This window comes from Fukomys damarensis, unplaced genomic scaffold (genome assembly GCF_012274545.1).
Source record: "Fukomys damarensis isolate Sample0158 unplaced genomic scaffold, DMR_v1.0_HiC HiC_scaffold_21, whole genome shotgun sequence".
Lineage (NCBI taxonomy): Eukaryota > Metazoa > Chordata > Mammalia > Rodentia > Bathyergidae > Fukomys > Fukomys damarensis.
The window spans coordinates 15929600-15945048 of NW_022900933.1; the positions used below are offsets into that span (position 1 = coordinate 15929600).

The 15449-nt window shown below is 41.7% G+C and overlaps 2 protein-coding genes across 2 annotated transcripts in view; one reads left to right on the top strand and one right to left on the bottom strand.

Annotated features, from left to right (window-relative positions):
• Heatr4 (HEAT repeat containing 4) overlaps positions 1 to 15449 on the bottom strand; it is a 78552-nt gene that overhangs the window by 30283 nt on the left and 32820 nt on the right. Inside the window, exons 2-4 of the mRNA XM_010645451.2 lie at positions 3820 to 4760; positions 2225 to 2415; positions 1021 to 1161 (exon numbers count right to left, since the gene is read on the bottom strand). Coding sequence (XP_010643753.1) covers positions 1021 to 1161; positions 2225 to 2415; positions 3820 to 4688 — 1201 coding nt within the window. The 5' untranslated portion in view covers positions 4689 to 4760. The remainder of the gene's footprint in view (positions 1 to 1020; positions 1162 to 2224; positions 2416 to 3819; positions 4761 to 15449) is intronic.
• LOC104877229 (acyl-coenzyme A thioesterase 1-like) overlaps positions 15265 to 15449 on the top strand; it is a 4648-nt gene continuing 4463 nt past the window's right edge. The window contains exon 1 of the mRNA XM_033766727.1: positions 15265 to 15434. Within this exon, the coding sequence (XP_033622618.1) occupies positions 15265 to 15434 (170 nt within the window). The remainder of the gene's footprint in view (positions 15435 to 15449) is intronic.

Below are 15449 nucleotides of genomic sequence, written 5' to 3' on the forward strand. Positions count from 1 at the left end.
GTAGAGATATATACAGCCCTTTTTATAAGTGTAGTAAGTACTTAGAAACACAAATATGTTTATATGTAACAAGATTTGCTTAAACAATTCAGTATTTGAAATGCAGGTACAGTGGTGTGCTCCTGTAATCCCAACTACTAAAGAGGCTAAGGCATGAGGATCACATTCAAGGCCAGCCTGAGCAAGGTGCGAAGTAAGAAAAAAACCTTGAAAAAAATTCAATATTTGATATGTTGCAATTTACAGTATAATTGACCATTAATTCATTATTAATTTTTTCTTTAATCTTTTATTTGAGGGAAGGAATAGTACTATGAGCTGTTAAGTTTTAAAGATTTTAATATTTCTGAATTTTTTATTTGTGATAAACAACAGCCTGAAATTTGAGAATGCTTGGCATGGTGGTGCATGCCTATAATCCCAGCATTTAGGAGGCTGAGGTAGGAGGATCGCCAACAGTTTGAGGCTAGCCTGGGCTACATAGGAAGACCTATCTCAAAACAGAATAAATAAATAAATAAATAGCTTTGAGAACAGAAGAAACCATATACATTTATAAATATAGTTATGCATAGTTGTTACATGAAAATGGTAATGATTATGTTTTGTTCTTCATAGTGTTCAATAGCCTCTTTATTAGGAGAGAAATTGTGTGGAGGACAGGAAGGGAAGACACATAAAAACATTTCCAAACTTACTAAATTCATTGTCTTCCACCTTGCCTATTAGCCTCATGTTCCATTCTGTTATCGTCAGTCACTTCTCTTTCTTTCAAAATTTCATTCCAACTCTTTAATACCTTTAGATTTCTAGATTTTAATCACTCCTTCCTTTCAGCAAGGAGGGCAATAACCTTTCCGAGGCTCTTCCTAGTACTAGCATTTTATAATTTTGCAAGGTACTTTTTAGTTGGTAGGGAATTCTCTCACTTCTGGGGGTGCCCCTAGTCCATGAACTAGGAATCTTAAAAAAAATAGTCACATTTGTACTACCCCTCACCCCCATCAGTTTCCTGCTTACATGCTTTAGGAACAGGCTGGAAACTCCACTTTTCTGGAGTTTCAGGGAAGATCTTACATAACTGCTTATCATACTGATTACGGTTTTCCAGAAAAATGTGGTCTCTCTTCCCACCGATGTGGTGGACGATCTGGACTCCATCTGTGAACAGAGAAACAGTGACTCCCCCAGCCCTGCACTCTTCTCTCTTTTTCTTTTTCCCCCCTTTCCTCTCTTCCTGGGTTTACACTCATCAGGAATCAACTTGCTTTTGCACTAATCTAAGCTCCTAAAACTGAAGATTACCATGTTGTGAAGCAACCCTTGAATGTGATTCTTGCTCAGAAATGTCACGGTTGTGACCTCGTAGAGAAGCTTCATAGAGGTATTGGAGCCAAGGATGGCATTTTCTGTATGAAGGCAGAAGCTATTTAACTTCTAAGCACTGTCCTCTATGATACTAGTAGTAAAGAAATGGCAATTGACCTCATCGGTATTTTTATTTTATTTTAGAATAGTTTTGTTAAACTCTTTAAGAAGACCCAGTTGACAGCAGTGTAGGAACAAGATGAGGGTTGGGAAGAAGAAACAGGTTAGAACACACTCACTTAGATGGTGTACCCTGGAAGCCCAGCCATCTAGGCAACAGCAAAGTAGAAGGGGGAAGTCATGGGAATCTGCTGAGCATCTCTGTGTGCCAGGCTCTGCATAGCGTGCGTTAACAGCTGCTTCCTTGCCTACTCTTCTTAAAGTACATTTTTTTGTTAACGTTGTTTTATAAATGAGGTTTCTAAGGCTCAGAGGAAAATGTCCTGAAGTGTAATAAGGAGTTGAGCCAGGATGTAACTCTAAATCTGCCCGATTCCAAAGCCTGTGATATTTTTTCCAACACAGCATCCTACTGGGGGCTATCTCAAAGTGAGGGAAGGGAAAGAGTGGACAGAGAAGAGGTAGGTTGCTCCCACTGTCAAATCTTGCTGACCTTACAATCCCACTTACACTCCCTCCTTAGTAAGATGGAGAAGAGCAAACAGAGAACTGTTTCTTTTCCACCAGAAATCACTACCCTCCCCAAGCCCTGTGCTGGTACCCATGTGATGTATCATGAAAGCCAGGAGTACCAGGGTTTCTCATTCCCCACCGTGACTGTCTTCCTCCCCAGCTTCCTACATCTCCCTGGTCCATGCCCGCCTGCGTTCCCACCACAGGGACCCAGTGCTATTACCAAAGTAAATCTCCTGTTCAAAGGTGTTGTCTGTGGAGTAAGCAAACCTCCCAGCTCGAGGATTCACCTGCCGGAAATAGCTCTGCTTTGGGTGCTGGAAGATGCCTTTCTTTTCCTTGATGTCCTCGGCTGTCGTATTCTTGCTGGGCACGCTTTCAACTGTCTGTGCTTGTGGGGAATAACTGGGTAATCTTGGCAGAAGCAGAGAGGGGAAAGGAGGAAAGGTAGGAGGTGCCCCACTTTCCATTGGGAGCACAGCTCACTTCAGCTCAGCTCCTACAGGTGTGAGCATCTGAAGAACACCAGTGCTTATTAACCTTTCTGCAAGTGTCAGTTGAATATGGAGCCACCAGATGGGCCTGTCTTCAAATACCTAGCCCCTCCACAATGAAACCGTGCCTTTGACAGCCAAAACAACAGGACAAGGCAGCATGCCAGGGCAGCCGTACTCCCAACACAACCCTTCGTGTGTGCGTGCACATGTGTGTTCATATGTACGTGCCTGGTGCAGGGGATCAAACCCAAAGCTGTATGCGTGCTGGAAAAGTGACATCACTGAGCTATCTCCAGCCCATAGCACAAGCCTTTTTAGAAACTGCTCCCTTAGAGTTTGCCCAGACTTGGGGAAGGGAACCTGCCTCCTACTTTACCTCACTCTAGTGTAGAGTAGTTATTTCATGTAGGCCCACCCAGTGGACGGGCTATAAGCCCCTGAAAGTTGCAAATCAGCCCTTTTACACTGTCGTCCCCAGCACCTGGCAGATTACCTGAAAGTAGCAAAAATACAATTTATATTTTCTTAGTAAGTGAATACATATTTCCACTTATTTTTAATTTCTTTTTGAAAATCAGGGCTATTATAATAGCTCCAGCCTTCACTTTAGTTATAAACAAGAGGGAAGAAATCTGAGAAATAGGGAATCACTTTATTCTCCAAGTTTTGCTTGGTTCTGTCCTATAGCTGGTTGCAGTTTGAGTCCAGTGACACACTGGCTCCTTGTTTGAAGTAAGGACCATACTTTGGTCCCATGAAGTATCTGCCTTCCATACTCCCATGATGGGTATTTATCTGGGATGCTTGGATGGTAACTGGATCAGCAGTCTAATAGCTAACTCAGCTAAAGGCCAAGAATTGATCCCTTCAAGGTAATGGTCCTCAACTGGGGGCAATTTTGTCCCTCAAAGACATTTGGCAGGATGGTATCTGAGACATCTTTTGTTGTCACAACTATTAGCATCTAGGGGGTAGAGACCACAGCTGATAGTAACGTCCTACAATGCACAGGGAGAACCTTATAACAAAAAGCCGTCTAAACCAGCTTGTCAGTACTGCAGTGGCCAATAAACCTTAATTTGGGGAGCTCTCAGACACATGGTAAACATGTGGTTGATGGGAGAGTGCATTCCAAAATAGGAGGTATGCCCTGGGGTGCAGTTCAGTGGTACAGCACTAGTCTAGCATGTTGAAGACCCTAGGTTCAATCCCCAGAACAGCAAAAAATGAACAAATAAGATAAAACAGAATAAAGTGTGTAAGAACATTTGTGAGTTCTTGAAGAGAAGCCAAAGATGTACCTGAAGCCTGGCCAGCCTACCTGTAGTAAACAGGAAGCAGCAGCTCTGGCTTCTTTTCTTCGTCGGGGAGCAGGATGATACTTTGACCCTCAAACTCTGCTGCCTCTTCTGCTTCCAGCTGTCTCAGGAGCTCCAGATCGCTGGCTGAGGTGAGCTCATCTCGGATGTGGCTCCAGTCGTACTGCTGGCGCAAGAAGCTCTGCCACTTGTTGGGTGATGCTCCAGGCCTTGTGGGGTGCTTGTTCTGGATCCATCGGGCTGTGCGCTTATTCAGCTTTTCCAGCACAATGGCCTCCCAGGCTCTGGCTTCCTTCTCAGGAAGTGGAAGCCAGACATCCCTTTCCACCTCTGGAGAAGGTGGCAGATCTAGCATATCTGGATCCTTACTGGGTGAAGGCGTGAGAGAGTGGGATGTTTCCTGGACTATGCATCCTGGCTTTGGTTTTTTCCGCTTCTTTTCACAATAGGGAGAACTTTCCGTCTTCCCAGCCTGGGAGGTGTCTCCTGCCAAGGGTTCTGAGGGATGTAGGAGCCTGGAACTAACAGATTTCTCAGGTTGGGCCTTCCTGATGTGGGGAGGCTGGATGATGTCATCTGTGTTGTAGAGGTGGTCAAAGCTGTACTGGCTGTAAGGCACGCTGGGTAGCCCTCGCTGCCACGCTACCTCTGCAGAGAAGGACAGGTTTGCAGCGGCCTTTTTCAGATACTGGCTCTTGAGGTGTGTACAGTGCTGAGGGCGGAAGTGAAAGATGGGAGGCACACCGGAAATGGAAGCACAGTCCTCCTTGTCCTTTGGTTTTGAGAAGCAGAAAGTCATACCCCATCCCAGTCGTGGGTTGAGTTGCTGAGGATGGGCAAGAAAGATCTTTCCCTTTTGGGATGTGGCCATATTTTTTTCTCAGAAATGCTTTCTTCCACACTACCTGGTCCAGAGGCAGGGCCTGCCGCTGTGACCAGGCACCTGTTAAGGCGATAGGAGGAGCTGGTGAGAATTGAGGTGAGCAGAATTTGGAAGCCCATAGCAGTACAGAACGAGAATAGCTTGGAAGACAAATAAGAAGAGAAGTGTGGTGGGAGGGAGCCATTTGAATCAGAACAACAACAACAACAACAACAAAGATATGGTACAACTTTTTACATATTTCTTGTATCAGGCCCTTGTGAGCGATTACGGCTTTTCAACAGTGCCCCACTTTTCCAATTTTTCTTTAGGTGCCGCTTTTTCTCTCTTCAAAGGCTTATAGTATAAAACACAAACAACTCAGCTTGGCACTCAGGGTTTTCAGTGAGCAAGACCTCACCTTATGACTTTGTCCTGGCATGTGACCTCAGCTTGAGCTAGCCAGATTCCTCGCTGTTCTGAGTTTCCCTCTCCCCACCCAGTGGAGCTTCCTCTTGTGCCCTCTTTGTGAAATTGCTTTTCTGCCATACTTGACGCAAAAATTCTATCCATTGTTTTAGGCCTAACTCTCTGTTCCTACTTGCCTCTCCCATGGCTCCTTCAGGCTGCCATGGCATATCTGAATAATTTATAAATCACTCCTGGTCCATACCACTTATTTTAGTTGTTAATTCTGTGACATCCCAGTGTTAAGTTTTGGCTAACTGTATTGCCCAGTGACCGTGTCTCCTGTCTCTTCTGTCCTTCAAAACACCCAATACTTTTTTGGACTGCTACATAACCTTGTTAAAATGTTCAAGCTATAGTATATTTTATCAAGTAGACTCCTCCATAATTATTGAGCAGGCTGTTTCCAGGTTGTTAGCTAACAGATAAAACTGTAGGGAACTGGTGCTTAGATTTAGTGTTTCATTTTGTTGTTTCTTTCTGAAGCACTCTCTTGGCCTAGTGGTAATAACTGGTAATTAGAATACTGTACTTTGCTCAAGATATTATGATCTGGGAAGAAGCTGAGTCTCAGAGAGATAAGTAAATTACTTCAGATCACCTGGCCCGTAAATAGGGGAATAAGATCTATAGTACTAGAATTCCATAGCTCAGCCTCTGTGCCACTCTGCCCCTGGCTCAAGATCCACTTCTTTTTTTTTTTTTTTTTTTCCTTTTTTCTTCTGGCACTGGGATTGAACTCAGGACCTTGCACTTGAGAGGCAGGCGCAGTGCCACTGAGCTACATCCCCGGCCCTCAAGCTCTACTTCTACCATTCGTGTGCTAGACTTTTATACTCCTGAGGACAGGTAACATTATTCTATGCCCTTCTTTCTTGCTCCTACCAACTTCTGCCCTTCCTGTACAGCTCCTAGGTGACCCTGAGGACCAAATCTCACTCTTTACTCCATAACAAGTATACCTCTCCTTGGGGTCTGATTTATCCCACTCTTTTCTGAGTATGAAACCTGACCTTGAGATTTTTCTTTCTGTTAAGTCATCTTTTTTATCCCCATGCTCCCAGGCCAAAATTGGTAGATTTTTTTTTTAACATACAAAATTAATTTTGGTTCTTTCACCTCTTCACAAGCATGAAGGCCACCATGGTCACAAAGTCAGTGACCATGCTATTTGAATAGACTAGAAAAACTAGGGCAAATGTAGAGGCTGCCACAAGGCAATGTTTTTCTTCAAACAGTGCCTACTTTTGCTGGTTGAAAATGAGCTAAAAGATGAGAGCAATGCTAGTGTTCTCCTGACTTAAGTGTATTGATTAATAAAATATTTTATATTTGTGTTTATTCCTAATGCAGGGATATTTTGATCCTAAGCTCTAAAATCAGAATGAGGCATGGTTTCATTCCAGGAGGACTTCATATTTGGAGGGAGTGATGAATCCTCAGTTATATGTTCTTTCACCGGTGACATAAAGAACCAAAGAGACCTAATAACAGTGCAGCCAGGTGTAGTAGTGCCAGCCTGTAATCCCACCACTTGGGAAGCTCAGGAAGGAAGACTGTTAACTTTTCAAAAGAAATAGACTGACAGAATGGGTCAAGAAGCAAGATCCAACAATATGCTGCATGTAAGAAATACACTTAATTCTAAAAGAAAGAATCAACCTAACAAAAGAAATCAAAGACCTCTACACTTAAAATTATAGCACTCTAAAAAAAGAGATCAAAGGGAATATCAGAAAATGGAAAGAAGGACCTGGGATTTAGCTCAACCACCTGCCACCACCTGCCTCACAAGTGTAAGGTCTTGAGTTTGATCCCCAGTACCAAAAAAAAAAAAAAAGTTAAAAAGAAAATGGAAAGACATCTCTTGTTCTTGGGTAGGAGGAATCAATACAGTGAAAATGGCCATAACTCCAAAACTGCTCCATAGATTCAATGCAATGCCAATTGAAATCCCAACAGTATATTTCACAGAACTAGAGAATACAATCCAAAAATTCATTTGGAGCAAGAAGAGACCTAGAATAGCAAAAGCAATTCTAGGCAACAGGGGTATCACAATCTCTAACTTGAAAATATATTACAAAGTTACTGTAATAAAAACAGCATGTTATTAGCAAAGAAACAGACCTGAGGACCAGTGGAACAAATTAGAAGACACAGAAACAGCTCCAGACACACTCAGCTACTTCAACAAAGGAGCCAAACACCCTCACTGGAGGAAAGATAGCCTCTTTAATAAATGGTGCTGGAAAAATTAGGTTTCAACTTGCCAAAGATTAAAACTAGACCTATATCTCTCCCTGTACACTAAACAAATTGAAATGGGTGAAAGATTTAAATATTAAAACAGAAACACTAAACTGGCTGGAAGAGAGGCTAGGTAGAACTCTTGCAGCATCAGCATAGGAAAAGATTTCATGAACAAAATCTCAGTAGCACATGAACTAGCACTAATAATCAAAAAGTGGGATCTCTTCTTATTAAAAAGCTTCTGCACAGCAAGAGAAACTACCAACAGTGTGAAGAGACAACCCACAATGTGGGAAAAAAATTTACCATCTGTTCCTCAGACAAAGGTCTATTATCTAGAATATATAAAGAACTTTTAAAAAAAGCAGACCTCCCAAATTTAAAGACCAAATCCAAAAATAGGATCTGAAAGGAACACACATTTTTCAGACAAATAAGTAGAAATAGCAAATAAACATATAAAAAATGTTCCACATCACTGGTCATTTGAGAGATGCAAATGAAAACAACACTGAGATTCCATCTCACCCCAGAAAGAATGGCTGCTATCAAGAAATCAACCAATAACAAATGCTGGTGGCGCTGTAAGGAAAAAGGAATCCTTTTCCACCGTTGGTAAGAGTGTAGACTGGTGCAACCACTATGGAAATCAGTACAGAAATACCTAAAAAGACTAGAATTAGAGGTCCCCTTTGCCCCAGCTATTCCCCTGCTGGGTATCTTCCCCAAAGAATTAAAAGAATAACACCACATGATATATATGCTTCCATGTTTATAGCAGCACAGTTTGTGCTAGCTAAAACTTGGAAACAGCCCAGCTACCCATTAACTGGAGATTGGATAAATAAGATGTGTGTGTTTTTTTAAAATGGAGTACTACTAAGCTATAAAGAATGAAAAACTAGAGACATTTATAGCTAAATGGATGCCTCTTGAGGCCATACTCTTAAGTGAAATAAATGGAATACATTTGTGTAAATACAGAATAGTTTCTTTGGTGTGAGAAACTGAAAGTGTAAATTAGGATAAAAATGTGTAATAGATAGTGTGAAATAGGAAGAAAAGGTCCAAAGGGAAGGGAAGTTGGAGGGGTAGGAGAAAGGATAGAGGGGAAAGGAATAAATATGAGAAAAGGAAAAAATAGAAACGAAGTTTTTGTAAATAAGGAGGGGTTGGGGGTTGAAGGGAGGGCAGGGGAATGGCAAAAACATAGGAACCAAGACATCATATAAAGCTATAAATTCCTAATAATGAACATCAGCATATTGTATACCTAAAATGTACCAATAAAATTAATGAATGAATTTTTTAAAAAAGGAATTGGAAGACAGAGCTAAGGCAGGGTTCTGCACTTCTTAGGCAAATGATTTAACATCCCTGGTTTGCTAATCTAAAAATAGCATGATATGTGTTCTAATTTTTTTCTAACACAGTGTCTGATACCTGAAGCTCAGAATATGTGTGAAAGTTCTTTGCATGCTAAAAAAATATTATATAAATGTGAAGAATTATTATTACTGGTTTGGGAGAAGGACTAATTGTCCTTAGGAGACAGTTCTCTAAGTTAGGTTCACTAGGCCTAGAATTTAGGGGTGTTAGAGCACTAAACACTTCAATAATGCTTAGAAAGGAAAAAAGGACCTATATAAGAGTTTGGAAGGTCCAGCTTATCCAAACTTGTATTACCTGGACAAGTTTTACGAAGCAAGACTCACTGTCCCAGCAAACAGCCATCTAGAAACAGAATAGCATATCCTAAATCCTTTTGTACACAGGCAACATAAAGGGGTGGGGGAGAGAGAATAAATTAATCCTAGTACCACTGCAGAATAGGCCTGCAATCCTACTGCAATCCAAGCATCATTCTTGTCCTTTTAGGTATTTGGGCCAAAAAGGCAGAAGCCAGGTAAGAAGGGCAGATCATATGTTTCCATTTACAACCTGAAGAACTTTGTAGATCACCAGCTGCAAAACATGAAAGTTGAACTGAAGTCCTTTGTTCCCTTTGGTATTTTATGAATAGAAGAATCCAACTCAGCCAGATGTAGTGGCACACACCTGTAATCCCAGCATTTTGCAGGCTGAGGAAAGAAGACTTGCAAGTTCAAGAGCAGTCTTGGATACACAGGGAGTTCAAGGCCAGCATAGACTACATAGCAAGACTGTCTCAAGAAACCAAACCAAACAACCGCAGCAACAAAAAAACTCAAAATGGGTGATTATTTCAGAGATTTCAAATTTAGTTTGACTCTTCTGTTTACTTTCCCAGACCCCTAGCCTCACCCACTTGTTTGGTACTTTTATTTTTGTTTTTAAAAATTTTTTTTGGTACCGGGGATCTAACTCAGGTCCTTGTGCTTGCAAGTCTGGCAGTGGAACCACTGAGCTAAATCTCCGGCTGGTACTTTTATTGAAGTAGGTTGAATTATGTGGGTAAAAGGAGTAGTATCACGTTCTTGTTGTTTTTGCTCTGTTATTAAAGCAGAAGAAATTGCCTTAACATTAGACATCTTCATGCTCTCCTCTAGACCTCCAGGTTCTAATACTGAAGTCATGAAGTAGGGTGCAAGAGGACCTGTCATCCTGTGGGGTGGGGTTTGTTAGATGTGGCTCAGGGATGTTATGCAGCAAGGTCACCTGAGGAACTTGATAAAATACTTTTTTTTTTTAAAAAAAAAACAGGATCTCATGTTGCAGACTAATGTAGACTCCTCTACCACGCATCCAGAATACTGCTTCAATAGGCTGCAAGTAAGGCCTAGAAATCTGGCATTTTAATAAACTCTCAGGTGTTATCAAATTTATGGAAACAATAGCCCCAAAGTGTATCAGCAGGTCATGTAAAAGTAGCTTGGTTGGTGAGGACAGCAGGATTAGGCAACACAAACTCCTACCTGGCAGGCTTCAAATCTGTCCTGTATCTCCTCTGCAACAGTTCCCCTGTTTTTTCTTTTCCCTTCTGCTTTCTAATTTCCATTTCTCACTATGCATTTACACTGTTATACAGCAGTCTCCAGAGCTTATTCGGGAATCTGCCATAAAAATGATCCGTGTCGATGCCCTCATCTTACAGATTCCAAAATCAAGGCCTGGAGAGAAGAGACTTGACTAAAATCAATCTTGGTTGGTATCTGAAGTAAAACTGACTCATTTGACACCTACTGCAGTCTTTTCAACCTCCTCAGGCTGCCTCTTGTAGCTGATGCTAATTAACTGTTTTAAGATCCTGGTGAAGATGTAGTGTATTGAAATTACCTTCAGAATGGTCCCCACCACACTGTCCTTAAAGGGAAACAAGGTACTGTTGTACATTATATCTTAGACCTTTGGTTTCTTAGGTTCCAAAATTGTTTATGTTGGTCACCTAGCAACCAAATGTTCAGCGTTCCAAGGGGGCTCACGAGGGGGTATTCATTTATTAAATTTCCTTCTTTGTAAACCCAACTTTGAGAAATTGCATCATACATATTCATGGATGTCTTTATGGACTTCTTCGTCATTCTTTGAAAAATAAACCACTAGTCCTATGATATTTAATACAATATTTTCCTCCCACAGAAATCCATCATTCTTGCCAAGAAAAAGTCAAAGAAGGGAACATAGGAACCAACATAGCTCTGGCATTCTTCAGATTGCCAGGTAGAACAGATGGTGAAAACTGTCTTTGGGGTCTTTTCTATCCCCTCTTCATCTCCTCCATTATTACTCAATCTCTTCTTTCCACTGTTCAATTCCATCCCTGGCCCCCACTCTCAGATGCTGGCTAGATTATTTGTCCATTGACGTAAAAGAACAACTTTGTTTTAAAGAAAATACAGTGATATCTCAATTGTCAAACTCAATTCATTCCAAATTTGTGTTTGAACACTAAAAAGTTTGAGAACTGAATATGTTCTTCCCACAAATAATGAAGGGCTGAGGATTCAGCTCAGTGGCGCTATGCCTGCCTGGCATGCACAAGGTCCTGAGTTCAATTCCTGGTACTGAAAAAAAGAAATAATGAAGAACAAGGCCAGAGATGTAGGGCAATGGTGCCACGCCTGCCTGGCAAGCACAGGTCCTGAGTTTCATCCATGGTACCCCAAAAAAAATTATTCCAAGGCTCAAAAATGACACAAATTCGTTTTTTAAAGACTTTTAACAAATTTTACAGTTTCTTTCTTTAACTCTTATAGTGGTTCTCACAGTTTTCCTCTAAGCTTTCTTTGGAGTCACTGTCATGCTATTTTCTGCAAATAAAGCACACACACACACACACACACACAGACACACTCAAGCAGTACATTAATGAATGTTTTAATATACTAACACAGGTACTATATGTTGTCTGGGCAAGAGCAGATCTTAGACTGAAGAGTCACCCCTTTGTGAGCGTGGCCAGACAGAACACATGACTCTTGACTCATACAGGAATTTTCAAGTTGGATTTTCAGTTTGACTATTGAGCAAAATTATGAATACTGAGATTTCTTTTCAAAATTTGCCATTCGAGTAGTGGAAAGTTTGCTTGGAGTGGTTCAACAACTGAGGTAGTTTGAGCCAAATATGAGTGACAATAACCAGGAACGTGGATCCAAGTAATGTTGAATTAAATACTCCACTGTGGAAGAGGTTACATGAGTCTTCATAGTCACAGAGCAAAAGGATATTGTAAAGCAATAAAAATATTTACCAATTACATTGGTGGGAACATCAGACAGGTGGGCTACAGCAATGTAGGGAAATCTCTTCTGGAGGATTCAGATGTTACCTTACAGCATTCTGCTTTAGGGATTGTGTAGGCTAGAAGTGCATCAAGCTTAGGGATATATTCTAAAAGTTTTATCCAGAGTCAGGAGGACATTGGAGCAGATACAGAGACTGACAGCAAATGGCTATTAAAAGAAGCTAAGGAGCTGGGCATGGTGAGGCATATTCCTGCCATTCTGTAGGGATAAGGGGAAAAAGAGAGTAAGGGCCTAGCTGGGCTTTATTAAGGAAGTTAGTAGAAAATCATATTCAAAGTAGATTTTTAAATTTTAAAGCAGCTTTTGCCTCTGCAGTTAGATTCACTGGCTAATCCCGACTAAAGGAATTAAAACTTTACTAGAGGAATTCCTTTAGGAGTAAAAGGACAAAGAGAGAGAGAGGGAGAGAGGGAGAGGGAGACAGACAGACAGACACAGAAACAGAGACACAGACACAGAGACACACAGGCAGAGAGAAGAGATAGATGGGAGTTGGGAGAGACCAGACCAAGAAAGCACCAGATATCACAAATGGCATAAAAATTCACAACTAAGGAAGGAATGCTCTCTAATGCAGAGATTAACCAGAGAAAGAGCTGGCAGGAAAACCATAGAGAAAGTCAGAAGTATGGAACCAAGTTAACCATCCCTCTACCTTCAATAAAAAACAAAGGAGACAAAGGGTAGCTACCTAGTTTAAAGGAAATCTCTTAGTATATATAAAAATATGCACAAACCTATGTGTGAACACACACACAAACACAGTAGTACCTAGGCTCATGAATGCTTATTTTTAACAATTTGGTTCACAAACAGAAGGACTGGGCAAAATTTTGCTTCTATTCATGAACTCTGCATTGGGTGACAAACACAATTACAGTCATCTTCCCCAGAGTGGAATGGGGTGAAATAAGTTCAGTAACCAAGGTATCTCTGTGCGTGCGTGCGTGCGTGCATGCGTGTGTGTGTGTGTGTATTATATAATATATATGTATATATTTTTTACTGTACAGTCACTATATTTCTGTATTACATATACACACATTCCCTTAATCATTATTTCTAAGCTGCCTTTTCTATGAGACTCCTCCTAAACAACCTATAAATATCAGGCCTTGATAAAGACAGACAGGCAGGAAGAAGTCAAACAAACCACACCAAAATGAATGTGCATGTAGCCAGTGGTGCACAGGTTAGGGTCTGGCCTGGGTTGGGCTTGGGATCTGTCCAAAGACAGCCCAAGGAAGCCAGAGTGTCACAAGTTCCAGGTGCCCACATAGAAGGAAGGGTCCATAAACCTAATAAAAGAAACCAGGGACAAGGGCCTGCAGGTATCCATCTTCTTCTGGACTCCCGGCTCTCTCTCCAGGGCAGCTTGTTTCAGTCTTTTCTTCCTTATAAATATATTGTTTTCCTTTCTTAAAATTTCATCCCTCTAATTTGTTATTGGTGCTAAGTTTTTTATCCTACTTAGCTGCTCACCTCACTGCCACTTGGGAGGCTAAGGAAAGAGGACTGTGAGTTTGAAGCCAGCCTGAGCAACTTAGTGAGACTCTCAGAATAAGGGCAGGGTGGATCTCCATCTGCAAAATTCCATCTCTTTACAAGCACAACGTTCTAACAGACAAGGTCAAACAGCCTACAGATTCTTGAATATAGATGTGGCTTCTTCAGAGAACATCAGTTTTTAAGCCAATAACAATATTTTTTACAAGAGGACTCTTCAAATCCTGCATTTCAAATCATACAATTCCAGACCTGCAGAAGGACTAGTCTTTAGGAGTCTGCTTGTGAAATGAACTAAGTTGTCCTGGCACCATGGAAATTTTGGGCCTATGACTGTCTCATTGGCCCAAGTCATGCTATTCAGGTGATCACCATGTTTTGTTTCAGGGAAGGCTGGCATTCCTGACCAAGCTGTGCTCAGAACTCTGGATTTCCACAGAAGGGTGAGAGGGTACATTCTCCAGGATGGAAAAATGGAAGCAAAGCCTTTGTAAATAGGGAAGGGTGGAGGGGGTGAAGGGAGGCCAGAGGAATGGGGAAAAAATAAGAATCAAGATACGTCATGTAAAGGTACATGATCCCAATGATGAATGTAACCGTAGTGTATACCTAAAATGTACCAATAATAATTTTTAAAAAGAATTAGCTATTGGCAAGTGCAACGTCCTGAGTTCAATCCCAATACAAAAAAAAAAAATTAAACTATTATCCTTAGACTCTATGCACAAAATAACACTTGCTGTACTCCACAGAACCAATACAAAAGTATCTACAGCTACAGAGATTGCATGATTAATGACCATTTGGATATGAGCATATTTGGAAACAGGTAAAAAGGTTTTTTAGGGAAAGCTCTTGAGATTGGTCTCTTTGGGAGCAGAGGTGAATATAGCTTACACATTTCTAGGTTTCTCTAACCACGAATATATGAAATATAAAATCAGTTCCAAGGCCTTGGAAGGGACGTACCTACAGCTTAAGTTTGGTGCAAATTCTAGCTGGAACCAAGAGCTTATGAAAAACTGGAAAGGGAGAGAAACCCAGGAGAGAGCGTTTGCTTAAAGGAGCAAAAGAAGAGCCCAGTATAAAAATTACTACGCCATTTGGCTATTTTTACACCCGTATGGAATGCAGCTCAGAGGTCACACAGTGAGATGGCAAGGCTGTTAGATAGAAACGGACAAATGTAGAAGATAAACACATAAATACCACACGTGGAAAGCAACTGTGATGTACATTTTGAAAGCAGACAAAAGATCAGTAACAAGTGTGAATTACTCAACAAAGTGCTATCCTGCAGTCCTGCTAGCCATCAGAAGTTCAGCAAATAGAGACTTTGCCAGGCGCCAGGTTCTTACCAGCCAGCTCTGGTGCAGCCCAGCCAGCCTTTGAGAAGCAGAACTAGGAAGCAACCCCCACCCGCTTCCCCGACATAAGGTAATTTCCAGTGCCCGGGGCTTGAAGACAGTCCAAAAGTTTTCGCTTTTGCTGACTTTCCAGCTCGCAGGCGCACAAAGCTCCGCCCCAGTGGGCTCATACACTGTAAGCCGGAGCTCACCGCGGAAGGTTCCCTATAATAATTTCTTCCATCACTCTTCGTTCAGTCCCACGGTTTGAAGCCAGGACGCAAAATGGTGGCCTCGTCCGTTGCTGTCCTGCGTGCGTGCGGGCTGTGCCAACGGAGCTTGAAGAGTTGGGGGCGGTTTTCAGGATCCACGCAACTCAGGCTGAGGGCCTGGAGCACTACGGCCCCTGTACGGACAACTGCGAAGCTGATCCTGGAGCCCGCGGGGCGCAGCCTGTGCGACGAGCCGCT